The sequence below is a fragment of the Setaria viridis genome, chromosome 8 (assembly GCF_005286985.2).
Source record: "Setaria viridis chromosome 8, Setaria_viridis_v4.0, whole genome shotgun sequence".
NCBI lineage: Eukaryota > Viridiplantae > Streptophyta > Magnoliopsida > Poales > Poaceae > Setaria > Setaria viridis.
In genome coordinates this window covers 38,131,093-38,145,485 of record NC_048270.2, presented here as the reverse complement: position 1 = coordinate 38,145,485, position 14,393 = coordinate 38,131,093, and the positions used below count along the sequence as shown (strand labels likewise).

Sequence of the window (14,393 nt, the reverse complement as noted above, 5' to 3'; positions counted from 1 at the left end):
TCACCTGATCACATAAGGCAAATTGATGATCCCCTATCTGATCTCTGCTTGTCAGGCAACTATCTCTCTCTCGATTCAAGAAGGATCGAATGATTGTGCCCTTCTGTGGCCGCGCACACTCTTGAATTGAGGCCTTGTTTAGGTCATGTTTAGTTACCCCCAACTTCCAACTTTGACACTATGCAAAAAGAAGATTTCCTCATCACATCAAACTTGCGGTACATGCATGGAGTACTAAATGTAGACGAAATTAAAAACTAATTGCACAGTTTTGTTGTACTTTGCGAGACGAATCTTTTGAGCCTAATTAGTCAATGTTTGGACAATAATTCATAAATACAAACGAAACGCTACAATGTTGCTACAGTAATTTTAGCACCCCAACGTTGGGCAACTAAACAAGACTTGAGATGCCCCGATCGCGTTGTGTCGGTCGACACGCCGTCGTCGATTCAATCTGGAGAGGAACGAGGTTAGGGAGGACATACGCTGGCTGCCGGCCGGACGGAGAATATACACCTAATCGCATACGACAACCCTCAAATTAGTTTTGGACCTTGGATGGTGGGATAGCAAGCGAAACACAGGAACAATGCATGCGGCAGCACCAGACCCCTGAGATTTACGCAAATAAAGCGGGCTGACACTTGGGGTGGGCTCCTAGGATTTGAGGGCCCGGGGCGGCCGCACATCCTGCCCCTCCCTAGGGCTGGCCATGACCGGACTTAGCGGTTGAAGCCAACTATCATTATAACAATGTTTTGTACTAAATAGCGGACTATGACAGTTGAGCATAGTTCTCCACTAAATGTTCTAGCCCGCTTTTCGAAACATTGCACACACTAAGAAGTCCTAGTATAATATAAGCATCAAGAAAATGTAGGAGAAGCCTAAACCCTAGGCTAAATGGGTGGATGGATGCCTGAAGAGCTGATCTCGTAATTCTCCCGCGTATTCTATAAAAAAAAATTTAACACGGTGAATGAGCTGCAAGTTTATCCCTTCTTCTCTATTTTGTTTCGTTTGCTGCACCCTTATCTTGTTCCGGCCTGATCATTCGCTGTGTGGTGCTGTGATCATGACGCAAGCAGTAGTATAGACAAGCCTACCCGCTTCCATATTAAGGTTTTATATTTCTTTTTTTTTGTACAAACTACATTTTTGTATTCCCGATGTGTTTACCTTTTGAGAAACAGATGCACCGTATTATCCTATTATTTTATTGTTATTATTACTATCACTACAATTATTTTTAGGATAACATTATTGTCGCTTTAGAGGAGATACTCGACACTACGGGATACAGGAGCTTTGCCGAGGGGTGCTCGGCAAAGCCCTAAAAAACATTCGGCAAAAGATTTAACGGCAAATGTTGTTTGCTGAGTGTTTTCTATCGGGCACTTGGCAAAGACTTTGCCGAGTGCCCAAAAAATACTCGGCAAACATTTTTTTTAAAAAAACAAGCACCAGCCACCGGCCGCCACCACCACCTCCTACTTCGTCGCCGCCACCACCACCAAGGCCACCTCCTCCGCCAGCACCACCACTGCCACCACCAAGCCCGCCTCCTCCGTCGGCTCCACCTCCCATCCCGCCGCCACCACCACCACCAAGGCCACCTCTTATCTCGTCGCTGCCACCACCAAATCCGGGAGGGAGGCAGCGCCGGATCCAGGAGGGAGGGAGGAGGCGAGGCTGGATCTGGAGGGGAGGGGCGGCACGGCAGTCGGATCTGGGGAGAGAGAGGGGGCGGTGGGGAAGGAGAGGGAGGGGCCGGCCACCGGGGAAGAGAGGGCGGTGCCGGGGAAGGAGAGGGAGGGGCCGGCGCCGGGGAAGAAAGGGAGGGGAGGGGACGACCGTCGGCGGGATCCGGGGAGGGAGCGAGCTGGGGCGAGAGGAGGGGAGGGGTGGGAACAGGAGGCGATAGGGTGGGACGGGAGGGGATTTTTTAGCGTGCGTAAGTTTTTCTTTGTTTTTTCTTCTTTGCCGAGTGTTTCTTTTTGACACTCGGCAAACCCCCTTTTCACAGCACTCGGCAAAGAACTTGTTTGCCGAGTGCCCGAGGGAATGCACTCAGCAAACGTAAAAACACTCATGAAATTTGAGGTTTCGAGTTCAGCAAATGTAAAAACACTCATCAAATTTGAGGTTTCGAGTAGCGCAATATAGAGGTTATGCTGAGGAGGAACTCGGTATTGAACACCTCCAAGGTTCAGTTTCTAGGTATACTTGGCCGCTATCCGTATGTGCCATCTTCGTGTTTGGATCCTCAACGATCAAACAGAATGGGGACTGAAGCATGATCGTGTCCTTAAGTCCGATGACAGGTGGAATGTGGTGTTAGCCAATGATTATCGACAAATACACACTATTAGCTAGAAAAATAACCTCTACTACCGGTTCCCAACCCCCCTCTAGTAACCAGAGCCTGCGTCCTCATGGCAACGAGAGAACCAGTGTTACAGATACATTGCCAATTTTGGCAGGAGCATTGGGTAAACAGGATGTAGAATGGAGTCAGCCATGGAGACATATTTCAGGACTTGAGTAAACCAAATCACATTTCAAATCAACAATGGTACAATCTGTACAGTGTACATCTCTTTCGGTAGAAACCAACTCGATCTAGGCAGCAAGTGTAGCTCGAATCTCTGTGGTCCATTGGTACACAAGATAGTAAGACAAGGGGTACAATGTAATCCTGGCTGTATGAGGTAAATCACCATGTAAAAACTATCCGACCGAAGGGAAGAAGAAAAAAGCATGCCATTAGCTCCCAAATGAACAGAACATATACAGAGCTGCGACATTACTAGTACCATGGAGTGAACACACACAGATGAGGGCAAGACCAGGGGAGGGCAATGGAACAGAATCTGTTAAACAATGACAATTCTAGTGGAGCTCTCACTTCGTTCATTCATTCGCCTGTGTTGCTACTCCGGTGCTTCGTGTCGGTATACAGTTAAGCTGACCATACATATATTCACAGAGATTGCTTCAAAAGAGCTCTTCGGAATTGAATTTGTTCCATGACTCCTGTTCACATAAAAAAAAGGACGTGGAAGATTAAGTGAAATGTCACAAGGTCAAAAACACTTACAACAGACACCCTCAAGGAGAATCACACAAGCATGTAAGAAAGGACATCTAGAACTTTGTCAAACGCTTCTAGATTATCATTGATTGGCCTACATTAGGTTTGCTGCTCGAGAGCTCTCTTCAGTTTGTTTACAATGAAAACCAAAAAAACGTAATTCAGGTAAACTTATGTCAGCATGTCAAATATGTTGTTGAACAGATTATTAGGAAGCAATAGTGATAATTCTCCTATGTAACTATACATTATACCTATACAAGTGAATCTTGATTTGGTTTTATATGGCATCAAATGTTGTCACAGGGCAGTTGGATACACACCTTAAGGAGATCAAAGACTTTCTCGGCAATATATTTCTGCTGAAGAGTTGCACCCTTCTGTTGCACCTTATCAGGATGAATGCACAAGGTCGCCTTTCTGTACTGCTTTTTAACAGCAGCACCAGTAATCAAATCGGTCAAGGATACAGCTTGCCATCCACATTCTGGCCAAAGTATCTGTTCAAAAAAAGGGTATATATTAGTAAACGAATTAATGTGTACAGAAGTATCGAACCAAACAAACTATGAGCTTATGAGGCATTCATTAGTTCATTTTAACATAATTGTCAAGTTAACGTTAGATTTACTGCACTTGAATTCACTGAGCAATTAGATCCGCATCACAACACTTCAAAGAAACTACTGATAAATGAAATAGATAATTCACTGTCCGGTGAAAGTTTAGAAAATCCACTAAAATTATTATTATCTGTGGACCATCAAGAATTCTCTTATAGAGAGCTTACTTTTTATTGGGAGGTAAACTTTGCCTTCATTACTGTCCCAAGGGGGTTAGCATTTGAAAAGTTAATACATTCTTCCAGTAAAAACACAGAATATTACAGTTCTAAGGCATATGGAAACGAGGTTTAGTATTAACTGTTATCGAGCTGCTGACAGCATTAACTAAAACTAAAACCAAGCAAGCCAAATCCCTGCAGGCAAACATGTTGATGTTGAATCAATACATAATTGGGTCAGGCTAACAAAAGAAAAGAGCAAATTGGTACATTTAGTCATGCCTAAGATCAAATCAAGGTTCAGTGAATCACATCCAACAAAAAAAGTCAAATAAGCAATGATGTTTGTACCACAAAATGAAATATTGAGCATAATTACATAACCAAAAGAAAAGGCATAGCACCAACAAAATGCAAACATACAACTGAGTAAAAAACACATGCAGTATAATTTCCGCACTTCAGTGGCAAAACTCAAAAGCATCACCAACTCACATATTGTAAGGTTGATAACAAAGCACGCAAGTTGCCCTCTTTTCCAGCAGACCACCTCTTAATTTCAAAGTCTAGTGAGTCTCCAATTCTCTGGAATTCAGAAAGTACAAACAAAACAAATGGACTATTAGCAACCAAAAAAGCGTACCTAAAGGGGCACAGATGCACTGTGAGCATGTGACTAAGAAATGCCACGAGATCATGAAGTAGTGAAAACAAATTGACAGAAGCAGCATAATGTGGACTGTTGAGAGTTGACACCAACTAATACACAGCATCTACATATATTGACAACATAGGACTTACATCTCTCTCAGCCTGCTCCCTCTGAACCTGCATATCTCGTTCATTCTTCTCAGCCAGAGCTTTTGCCTGGAGATTACAGTAGTGAGAAAATGATGAATAGTAGTGAGAGGATGAAAGCTATCATTTATTTATAACAAGAAAAAGGTAGGCTTATACAACGTGGAAGAACCGACCCTATTATTGGCACTAATAATCATTGATAGCAAGAAATAGAGACTGTTTCTTTCTTTCTAATTTGAAAACTAAAGAATATTACCGCTCGCTCACGGGTCCTCTGGTGACGTTCTAGTCTAGCACGCCTTCTTTCTTCACTCTCCCCCTCAACATCTTGAAATACATCAGATGATGCAGGGGCTGAAAAGACAAAAAATATATATAACAAACCACAGTGGCAGAAAAAATAGGAACACAGTACTACTGAAATTTTTATTTATAGAACTATTAATTTTGGAAAGACTAGTACCTCCAAATAAGTCAGACAAATCATCCCCAAAAATTGAGGCTGACGGCGCTTTTCGCACAGATGCCGAGGTTGATGCTGCTCTCTGTGATCCATTAGCAGTTCCTCTACCTTGAGCTCCAGAACCAAACATAGAATCCTAAAACATCCAATATTAGCAAAAGGTAACAGAATTAACTGCCCTGCACAAAGTTTTCTATATGTGAATTTTTTGACAGATGTACTTACCACTGTTGGGGTTGGAGCCCTCTGCTTTGGTGCACTACTGGCACGAGCATCCACACCGAAGAATGATTCAAGATCATCAGGTGTGCTCTGCTTTTCTCTTGCGGCAGCAGCAGCTGCTGCTGCCTGCCTTTCTCGAGCCTCAGCAGCAGCTCTTTCCACTGCAGCTCTTTCAGCTCTCTTCCTTGCTTCTTGCTGAGCTCTCTCAGCAGCAGCTCTTTCTGCTGCAGCCCTCTCCCTAGCAGCAGCCCGCTCCCTCTCCTTGGCTTCAGCAGCAGCCCTCTCCTTTGCTTCAGCAGCAGCCCTCTCCTTGGCTTCAGTTGCAACCCTAGCTGCTCTTTCTTTTGCCGCAGCTGCAGCTCTCTCACGGGCTTCCTGTTGAGCCCTTTGAACAGCAGCACGCTGTGCACGCTGTCGGGCCTCCCTTTCAGCTTCTGCACGAGCTTCAGCCGCCGCTCTCTCCCGTGCCTCTTTTGTAGCCCTCTCCACTGCTTGTCTTCCTCTCTCTCTTTCTCTTTGTTGTTCCAGCTCTCTCTCCTTTTCAAGTCTTCTCCGTTCTCTCTCCATTTCCTCCCTCAGTTTCATTTCCCTTTCTTGTTCCAACCTTTCTTGCCTATCTCTCTCTTCATGATCTGATGAACTTCTTTCAAAATCTTCATCAAAAACAGTTTTATCATAAGCAGGAGGTTTGCCCATGGCAAAACCTTCCAGGTCATCTACTGAAGAAACCTCTGGTTGCTTTGGCAAATCAGTGTGATGGTTGTGATTTTGGCTCGACCGACGAACATGCCCATTCACCTTTCCATTTGTATTTGCTCCCTGTGGCTTTTGTTTAAGAAGAGGTGGTGATCGGGAAGGTGGCGGAGCAGTAGTTGGTTGTGTGAAAAGGGGAATCTCAGAAACTGTAAGCCATATATCATCTTCAGATTCAGTAGATCTTGGTGACTGATCCTCCGTATAATTACCATGAATATCCGAATACCTTGCAGACTGTGACTTAGGCATGATGTTACCGAGGTCCTCTATAGAAGATTGACGTGCTGGATTTCTATCCATTGAATGGTGTAAGGGACTGGAATCTCGAGCTACGCTTGGTGGGTTCCTGTCCTTGGCATGACCATTGATTTCAGAGGTGAACAAAGGGTCTGATTTTGGGGCCTGGTCAAAAGCAACTGGTTCCTCGAATAAACTATCATCAGGAGCAGTACTATCAGCAGCCTTGCCTTCAGAATTTGCAGGCTTATCCAGATCTTCCAAGGGATCTGCGGATCTTCCTGGGGATGTATATGCAGAACCAGAAGCGGAAGCTGTCTCAAGAACAACAAATGGGTCATCTGCCATGCTAGCTGTCGGTTTGGAAGTTGGAACTGGTGGCTTCATTTTGTTATCATCATTAGCCTTCCTGAAAAGTACAGTGAGCATGAGAAAATGGTAGGAGTACACATTGGTTTAGAAGAAATTACCAGGTTATTGGTGCTAACTTTAAGAGAGAGGAAAGCTATCACTGATTTCACACTTTATTCATTCAGTAATACTGCAATAGATGTGCATACACACAAGAGAGAGTTCAAGGGCCAAAAACGCAAGGTCAGAGGTACCACAGAGAATGTGGGCTTATACTTGAATGATATGTAACAAATGAAAGACAACATTTCTATTGAACAAGCTATGATGAAGACTGTAAACCTGTTTTACCATTCAGGTATTTCAGCAGTTACTTAGCAAGGAAACCTCCTCAAATTCTCTGATCCATAGATACGGAAATAAAGAACTTTCATGTGCAATCTGAGTTAAGCATAATCAATATTGAATCTAAAACTACCCAGACATTATGGTACAGCACATTAGAAAAGGTTCAAAATGGACTACAGACACATCAGCCGCAACTGGAGCAAAACTGTAATGAAACACACTACTAAGTCGGATTATGTGTAAAATGGGACTATGAGAGTCTCTCAGCTACATTATTTCATATTGCTTGTAAGTGAGCACTGATCTCTGAACTTCCTTCTCTGAGCTCCCAGAGACTCCTCTTAATGACAGACTCACTATGGTGTAATATTCGCCTCAACCGATCCAATTCATACTGAAAGCTGTGACACATACTGTGACACCAGCACAAAGCATCTAAAGAAGAAATACAGCTAAAGTTGCACCATTTAATCACCGACACAGCGCAAGCTCTCGCATTGTAAATGGTTGCTCGAGACATTCCTGGATTCGGATCTAGCTTGCACATTTCACTATCAATCAAACTTAAGTTCATCAGAGGCTCCGATCCAAATGATGTATCAGCAATGCCAAATGCAGATCCGGATGAAGAAAGGCCCGAGCTTGCTCACCTGCTCCTGGGCGGGCTGCTCCCCGCGAACCCCGGGATCAGATCATCGAACCCGGCGCCCCCGCTTCCCTCCTCCTCCTCCGCAGCCACCGGCTTCCTCCCGAACCCCCCGAGCAGGTCGTCGTCGACCGCCACCGGCCTCCTCTTCTCCTCGGCCCGCGGCGCGCTCCCGAACCCCCCGAGGAAGTCGTCGTCGTCGTACGCGGGCGGTGGCGGCGCGGCGGAGCGGGTGCCGGTCGCGAACACGTCGTCGTACGCCGGGGCCGCCGCCGCCGCCCCGAACACGCCGTCGTCGTACCGCGCGGAGGAGGACTTGGAGTTGGAGGGCCGCAGCCCGGGGACCGCGTCGAAGATGTCGTCGTCGAAGACCGGGGCAGAGGAAGGCGCCGGCTTGGCCCTCGCCGCCGACGAGGAGGAGGAGGTGGTGGGGCCCTTGAACGAGTCGAAGAGCGAGTCGAAGGAGGACGCGGAGGCCGGGGCGGGGGCGGGGGCGGGGGCGGGGGTGCCGAAGAGGTCGTCGTAGGACGGGGCGGCGGAGGATGCCGGGGCGGATCTGCCGGGGTTGGACCACGCGGCGCCGGATCCGGCGGCGGGGCGGGAGGCCGCGCCGGCCATGGGCGCGGCCTTGCCCTGCGGCCGCACGCCGAAGTCGCGGGCCAGGAGGCCCTCGATGCCGTCCATGGGCCCGGGGTGCGAGACCGGACGGACGGCCCCCCGCCGGTGGCCTCGCCGGCGAGGATGGGTGGAGAGGGGGGAAGGGGAAGCCGACGCGGTGGGGGAGATCGGGGGAGGGAAAGCGCCAACGCGGTGGGAAGAAGGAAGGGGTGGTGGTGTGGTGATGTGTCTTTCTCCCCTCTTCGCTGGCTGCCTCGTTGGGTGTATGGCGGTGGGACCACAGGAGGTTGGCACGGCAAAAAAAAAAATCAAAACAAAGAGAATAAAACTTTTTTTTTCTTTTTGATTGCTTCGAGTTTTGAATTTTAAACTTTAAATTTCATTACGTTGGCTGGTGAATTAGCTTCAGATTTATTATTAGCACAATAGAAAAGCCGGGCTCACATGTTGGTTTCATTTTTGTATTGCCAATTGCGCATAGATCTCGGTGGAATTGGGATTGACTCAAAGTCACCAACCAAGGAAACGATTGTTCCTGTATGTAGGTCAAAGCATGGGCTTGTTAGATCAGGAGCGTTGGGGGGGAAAAGCAAAACAAAAATTTTGTCATCATAACTGCTTAGTTTTTTTTTTCAAACATTGGATCCAATGGATTCGTTTGGATTGGATTGGGGAAATATGACAAAAATTGAAAAGAAAAGGAGACCAGCATGTAATATACACACATGTCTGCAAGAACTGGGGGTGATACCACGTGGAAACCATGACAATGCAGGTAACACATGACCTTTTTTTTCTCTTTTTGTACACCGACACTCGCCCAATATTAGTTGGAGTGACATCAGTCAAGACAATGTGATGTGCAGGCCCCTTTGGAAAAAAAGCAACATTTGGCACAACTCGGTAAGATCGAAAAATAACCGGTTTTGGGTCCAGGAAATAAAAGGGTACAAACAAAATGCTGTTGATCGGTTTGAAGCACGGGAAAACTGTATGCGCAACAGGTTACTTTTGTCGGAGTTTGAATAGTAAAGACAGAGCAAAACTTTAATATGAGCCTAGGCCTCTCCACAATAACAAATGGTGGCATTTTGGTTTCGGGATAGGACGGGACGGGACGATCCTCCTTCGTTCCGTGTTTAGTTCAAAGACGTGTGGGATGGGAATATCCCTAGGATGGAATATACCCTTCAGAAACGGAATGCCACCGTCCCACTAAAACTTGCGGCCGCGCAACCTGGACCTTCGCCGCGGGCCACGCCACCGGTCGGTTTCGCGAGAGGATAAATTGTGGGGGGGGGGGGGGGAGGAAGCCACAGACAATGATAGGTGGGACCATGTTATGACATGTGGGGTCCACAAGTTACTGTAGCTAACGGTGTTAAAAATGCGGAACTAGAATGGATCCGTCCCTCTCAACCAACACAAAATGGGACGGTTCCATCCTAAAAAATAGAGACAGGATCATCTCATCCCTTGTTGTCTCCGAATCAAACACACGCTAAGGTAAGCTGGAGGAGGTTGTGAAGCATCAGCCTGGTAAGGTGATGAAGAAGGAACAGAGTGTGCTAGAAGACTGAACTGAACATAGCATCAGCTTTACCAAGTTTCGAATATTTACTAGTATCTTTGATCTGGAACTCCAAAGCAACAATGTGAGCATGGAAATTTTGAATCTTTTGTTTGTCATTTGTAAGCAAGCATCAGAAGGACAGGTGGGTGCTTTTTTCTCAAAGTAAAGCATCTTAAGCCTTATGGAAGCTGCAGAGTGCTACACTCTGATTACAGAGGACCTGGCCATGTATGTGACTAGCTATGAATTTTTGCAATGCTGTTTAATATCTTTAAGAAACGTTTTTTTGAAACAAATATCCCTAAAATGTAGAGCTTGGTGAGTTGCACCATATGAAACGTCATTCCTGTAGTCATTGTAGAGTATGCTAAGGTTCAGACAAGGACATTGAAATGAGGCCCTGGTTACAAAAAGGACCTGATCAAGTAGGTGATGTAACAGTATTCCTCTAATCAAATGCAGAATTGGAATTGTGTCAAATGTGTTTTTTCCCTACAGCCATTGTAAGTACGCTGGTGTTCAGAAAACTAAAGGGAAATGAATTATTTCATTCTGATAATTGATTTAGAAAACCCAGCACCCCTTAGAATGGGCTATCACCAACTGGGACCTTTTATCGAGTGGAAAGGTGAGGTTAAACCTGGGATCGATGACGGTGTCAGTACTCTGCAGCAGTAATGTGCTAAAATGCAATAGCATAGACTACAGAGTTCCATATGCTCCTTCACTGTGCTAGATATAGCGTGGCCCAGATATACACTACTAACGCACATAGTCGTAGATGCGTGGGATGTTGCAGTGCCCAGCGACATAATCTTCGCCCCTCGGGTGCAACTTCCTCTCTGTGCAGGCAAAGCAATATGTAAGATCAGCATTCTTCCTCACCATCGAGGTACAATCCGGCTCGCGAAATTTTTTGTCCCACTGCAGCAAAGAAACAGCAGAAGCTTCAGAAAAAATGACTCGGGATACCATAACACATGGTGCATTAGTCTCAATGGTCACTGAACAGAAATAGAGGCAGAGTAGTTTGAGTTTGGCATCAAACATTCAGGTTATTTGGAAATATTTAGTATGTGGTAGTGTAACTTTTTGTCATAATAATTTCCTACAACATCCACAATAACAAATAAATGTTTTCTCAAAATCACCTACGATAAGACCCAGAGTAACCAGCCTCTAAAACCTGGCATTGGAATCATAAACAAATCCATTTAAAAGATGCAAAACGCTAACTGCATCCAAAAAAATTCTGCATCAAAGATTTAGGGTTACATCCATGTTCAAAAAAATACTTCTCTAACTGTATATTCTTTTACAGAAAAACTGTTACTCTTTAACTAATAAGAAAGAAAAATAATCACCTGCAGAATCAGGGCCCAATGGCTCACAGCTAGTGACAATGAAGCCATTTGGAGCCCGCCTTGGGCCACAGTCGTAAATCTCCGCGAAGAAAAGTTGTTCCTCCGAATCTTCTTTGTTGGTCCTTGCAGTAAAGTTAATGTGTGTGTAACAACATCGTGGCTCAGGTATACTGATCACAGGCTTGGCATCCAAGAGCTCAAATTTGATCTGGGAACAAGAAATCAAGAAAGTCCATGACAATGCAAATCACCAATCCAATATAGATAATATGTTCGTTTCTAGAACAAGTAAATAAATTGTATAGCGCACCTTCTTCCTTTTATTGTAGTGCTCCAAGACACCCGTTGCAAACCTCTTGGCCTGTGCAAGCTGAACTTTTGGATTGGCCCGAATATCGTGCGGATCTTTTCTCTCAGGAACCCTGCACCCAAAAGCACACATTTAGAATAGTATCAGATCAACATGTTCAACAAAATAGATTGTGCTACTTTCTCCAAGACCACTCTTGCTATATCACAAGACATCATAACTGGCCAGCTTTGTCAAATCATAGCTTGCAAATAAGCGCCAGTTTGTAAATAAGGTGGTTCGAGCTGCTTCTATGAGGTGTTTTGCACATGATATGCTCACAATTAAAATATGAAGTACCCTTTGCAATAAATATAGATAGCTTTATGCACTGAAGGAAGGGAAATTTGACCAATTTGCCACTATAACAGGTGGAGCTATAAAATATCGCTGAAAGCATTATCACTTTTCCATTTTGGACATTTTAGTCTGTTTACAGTTGATTTTCCCATCAATAGGCATTTAAAGTGACACATGATTCTCAGGTCATTTGACGTTCTTGGATGTGTAAACCAAGCCACTGCAATCAGATAGGACAGCAAATTTTGGTATCAGCATAGGCTAACCACATCAGAAGAAGCAACTTATTTTTCCATGGTGGCAATGCAACCAATGCACAGAGTTCCTTTTCACATCGCAAAAAGATCAGAATCTTGTGATAACCCCAAAATAATCACACATGCGCCTTTGAGTACGTAGGAACTAGGACGAGGAGCAGACGAGGGTGATGGCCTGTGTGGTGATCAAAGCATAAACTAAAATCCAATTAAATAGGATTGGCACATGAGTTTTAGCGCCCACTAGGGTAAGATATGGATCCTGATCGAAACGAGGGGCACACCAAATTCATTAATTAAACAGATGGCATCCCGTTCTCCATCAAATAATTTGCTTTTCTTACCGAGCAGACGAGGGAGGGTACGTACTGTTGTAATTCGGATCCAGCTTCTCCGGGCCGCGGCGGCGCGCCGTCCGGGCCGCGGCGGCGCGCCGTCCGCGCCGGCCTGATGCTGCGTCGCCGTCGACGTCGTCGCCATGGCGGGATCGCCGCCGGCCGCAGGGGCAACCCTAGTTGTCGCCGTGCCCTCGTGTGCCCGAGACAGAACGGGGAAAAAGAAGGGAGGCAGACCGGCCGGGGGAGGCCAAGGAATTCAATCCGAATTTGAATGCAAATGTTTTGAAACAATAGCTGGTCTGTTTAAGAAACGCTTCCCGTCGCACACGGCATGTCCGTTTCATGGTTCCTCGTCAAGGCTCCCGGCGCAGGGCGCACACCGCGCGCCGCCCTCCATTCTTGCAGGCAAAGCGGCGAGCACCTAGAGCGCGGCCGCCGTTGACAACCAGCAAGACACAGAATCAACCGAGCGGGGAAGATGGCAGCGTTGGAGGGGTGAGACGTGCGTACCTCGCAAGCAGTGGCGCTCGGCGTCGAGGTGCCATTCCTCACCACCGCTCCTCCTCCGGCCGTCCGCCGCCGTCATCCTCGACGCCGGAATCAAGAACCCCGCCTTGCCCACCGATTCCAGGCTCAAGCCCTAGCACAATCCCTACCAATCTCACCCCCGCAGCAAAGAATGGAGGGCGGCGCGCAGTTCGCCGTCGCAACTGTGCCGCGCGTTGCGAGCCGCCACCGCCAGGCGGGCATCGAGGCATGGCGGCAACAGCGAGGCAAGGCCAGTCAGTGCCGCTGCTTGCTGGGCCTGAACACGAAGAGGCGGTGGCTGCTGCACACGTAATGATCGAGCAACTTCAGTTCACTGAGTCGTCAGCTCTGATGGCAAGTCGCAACTGAAACCTGTTGGTTCATCTTCAGGATTTGATTTGATCTTTCCTTTTCAAAGTTAGTGGGTCTAGCCTTGTACATTGTTGAATCGTTCTTTTTATGAAACAGCAGGGGCAATGCAAACCTAGACTTCTTCACGGCTCTTTTTAGTATATTTAAGAAACATTTTTTGAGAAGAACATTTGTAAGATGCAGAGATTGGAATTGCTCCAAATGCGCTGTTATTCCTACGGCGGTTGTAAAATGTGTTTAAGGTTCAGACAAGGACACTGAAATGAGGTCCTGGTTACAAAAAAAAAAGGGCCTGTGCAAGTAGGTGAATGTGCAAGCTAACTGAATACTACGACCATGTTTGGCACAGCAGAGTTCATCTGATAAAATGCAGAAGGGGAAAGATAGGAAAAAGAAAAACCTTAGTTTGTATAAAAAAAAATGTACCCCTACAGTAGTCGTTGTTCAGGGAACTGCAGTGAAATGAACTACTATGCCCTTGTTTACTTCACCCCCAACTCCCAACTTTGGCACTATGCAAAAAGAAGATTCTCCGTCACATCAAACTTGCGGTACATGCATGGAGTACTAAATGTAGATGAAATTAAAAACTAATTGCACAATTTTGTTGTACTTTGCGAGACGAATCTTTTGAGCCTAATTAGTCAATGTTTGGACAATAATTCACAAATACAAACGAAACGCTACAGTGTGATACAGTGTCAAAACAGTAATTTTGGCATTCCCAATTTTGACAACTAAACAAGACCTATTTCATTTCAGATCCCAGGCCAGATCCCATTGGCAGCTGCTTTATTCCGTCCCCATGCTCTCGCTTTTCCTGCTGCCGTTTGCTGCATCGGGATCTGCAGGGCCAGAGCTACACCACCATCCAGAGTGTCCATTCGTATCGCCGTCCATGGCAGAGCGCATGGAATCCCACTTGGTGCTGTCTGTCCCAGCTTTTAGCACCTCGCTTTCGGCCCGCTCCTTTCTCCGCTAAAAGAGGA

At 46.1% G+C, this 14,393-nt stretch overlaps 2 protein-coding genes across 4 annotated transcripts; both read right to left on the bottom strand.

Moving 5' to 3' along the window:
* Window positions 1-2,543: 2,543 nt before the first annotated feature.
* Window positions 2,544-8,505, bottom strand: LOC117833130 (auxilin-related protein 2). Its single transcript, XM_034712529.2, has 8 exons — window positions 7,710-8,505; window positions 5,371-6,769; window positions 5,146-5,281; window positions 4,939-5,036; window positions 4,683-4,748; window positions 4,377-4,466; window positions 3,421-3,597; window positions 2,544-3,039 (listed from the first exon to the last, which is right to left on the bottom strand). Exons 1-8 carry the CDS (start codon window positions 8,387-8,389, stop codon window positions 3,001-3,003), a joined length of 2,685 nt encoding a protein of 894 aa, XP_034568420.1. The 5' UTR covers window positions 8,390-8,505; the 3' UTR covers window positions 2,544-3,000.
* Window positions 8,506-10,227: 1,722 nt separating this feature from the next.
* LOC117866809 (uncharacterized) lies at window positions 10,228-13,452 on the bottom strand. 3 transcript variants are annotated; one of them, XR_004643008.2, is made up of 4 exons: window positions 12,511-13,452; window positions 11,571-11,682; window positions 11,261-11,468; window positions 10,228-10,820 (listed from the first exon to the last, which is right to left on the bottom strand). XR_004643008.2 is itself a non-coding variant. In XM_034751091.2 (4 exons), the coding sequence occupies exons 1-4, from the start codon at window positions 13,047-13,049 to the stop codon at window positions 10,765-10,767; spliced, it is 411 nt and encodes a 136-aa protein (XP_034606982.1). In that variant the 5' UTR covers window positions 13,050-13,438; the 3' UTR covers window positions 10,228-10,764. The 3 variants fall into 3 exon arrangements, 1 of the variants encoding a protein (XP_034606982.1); XR_011898929.1 differs by having other exon boundaries at window positions 12,536-13,438; XM_034751091.2 differs by having other exon boundaries at window positions 13,015-13,438.
* Window positions 13,453-14,393: the final 941 nt, after the last annotated feature.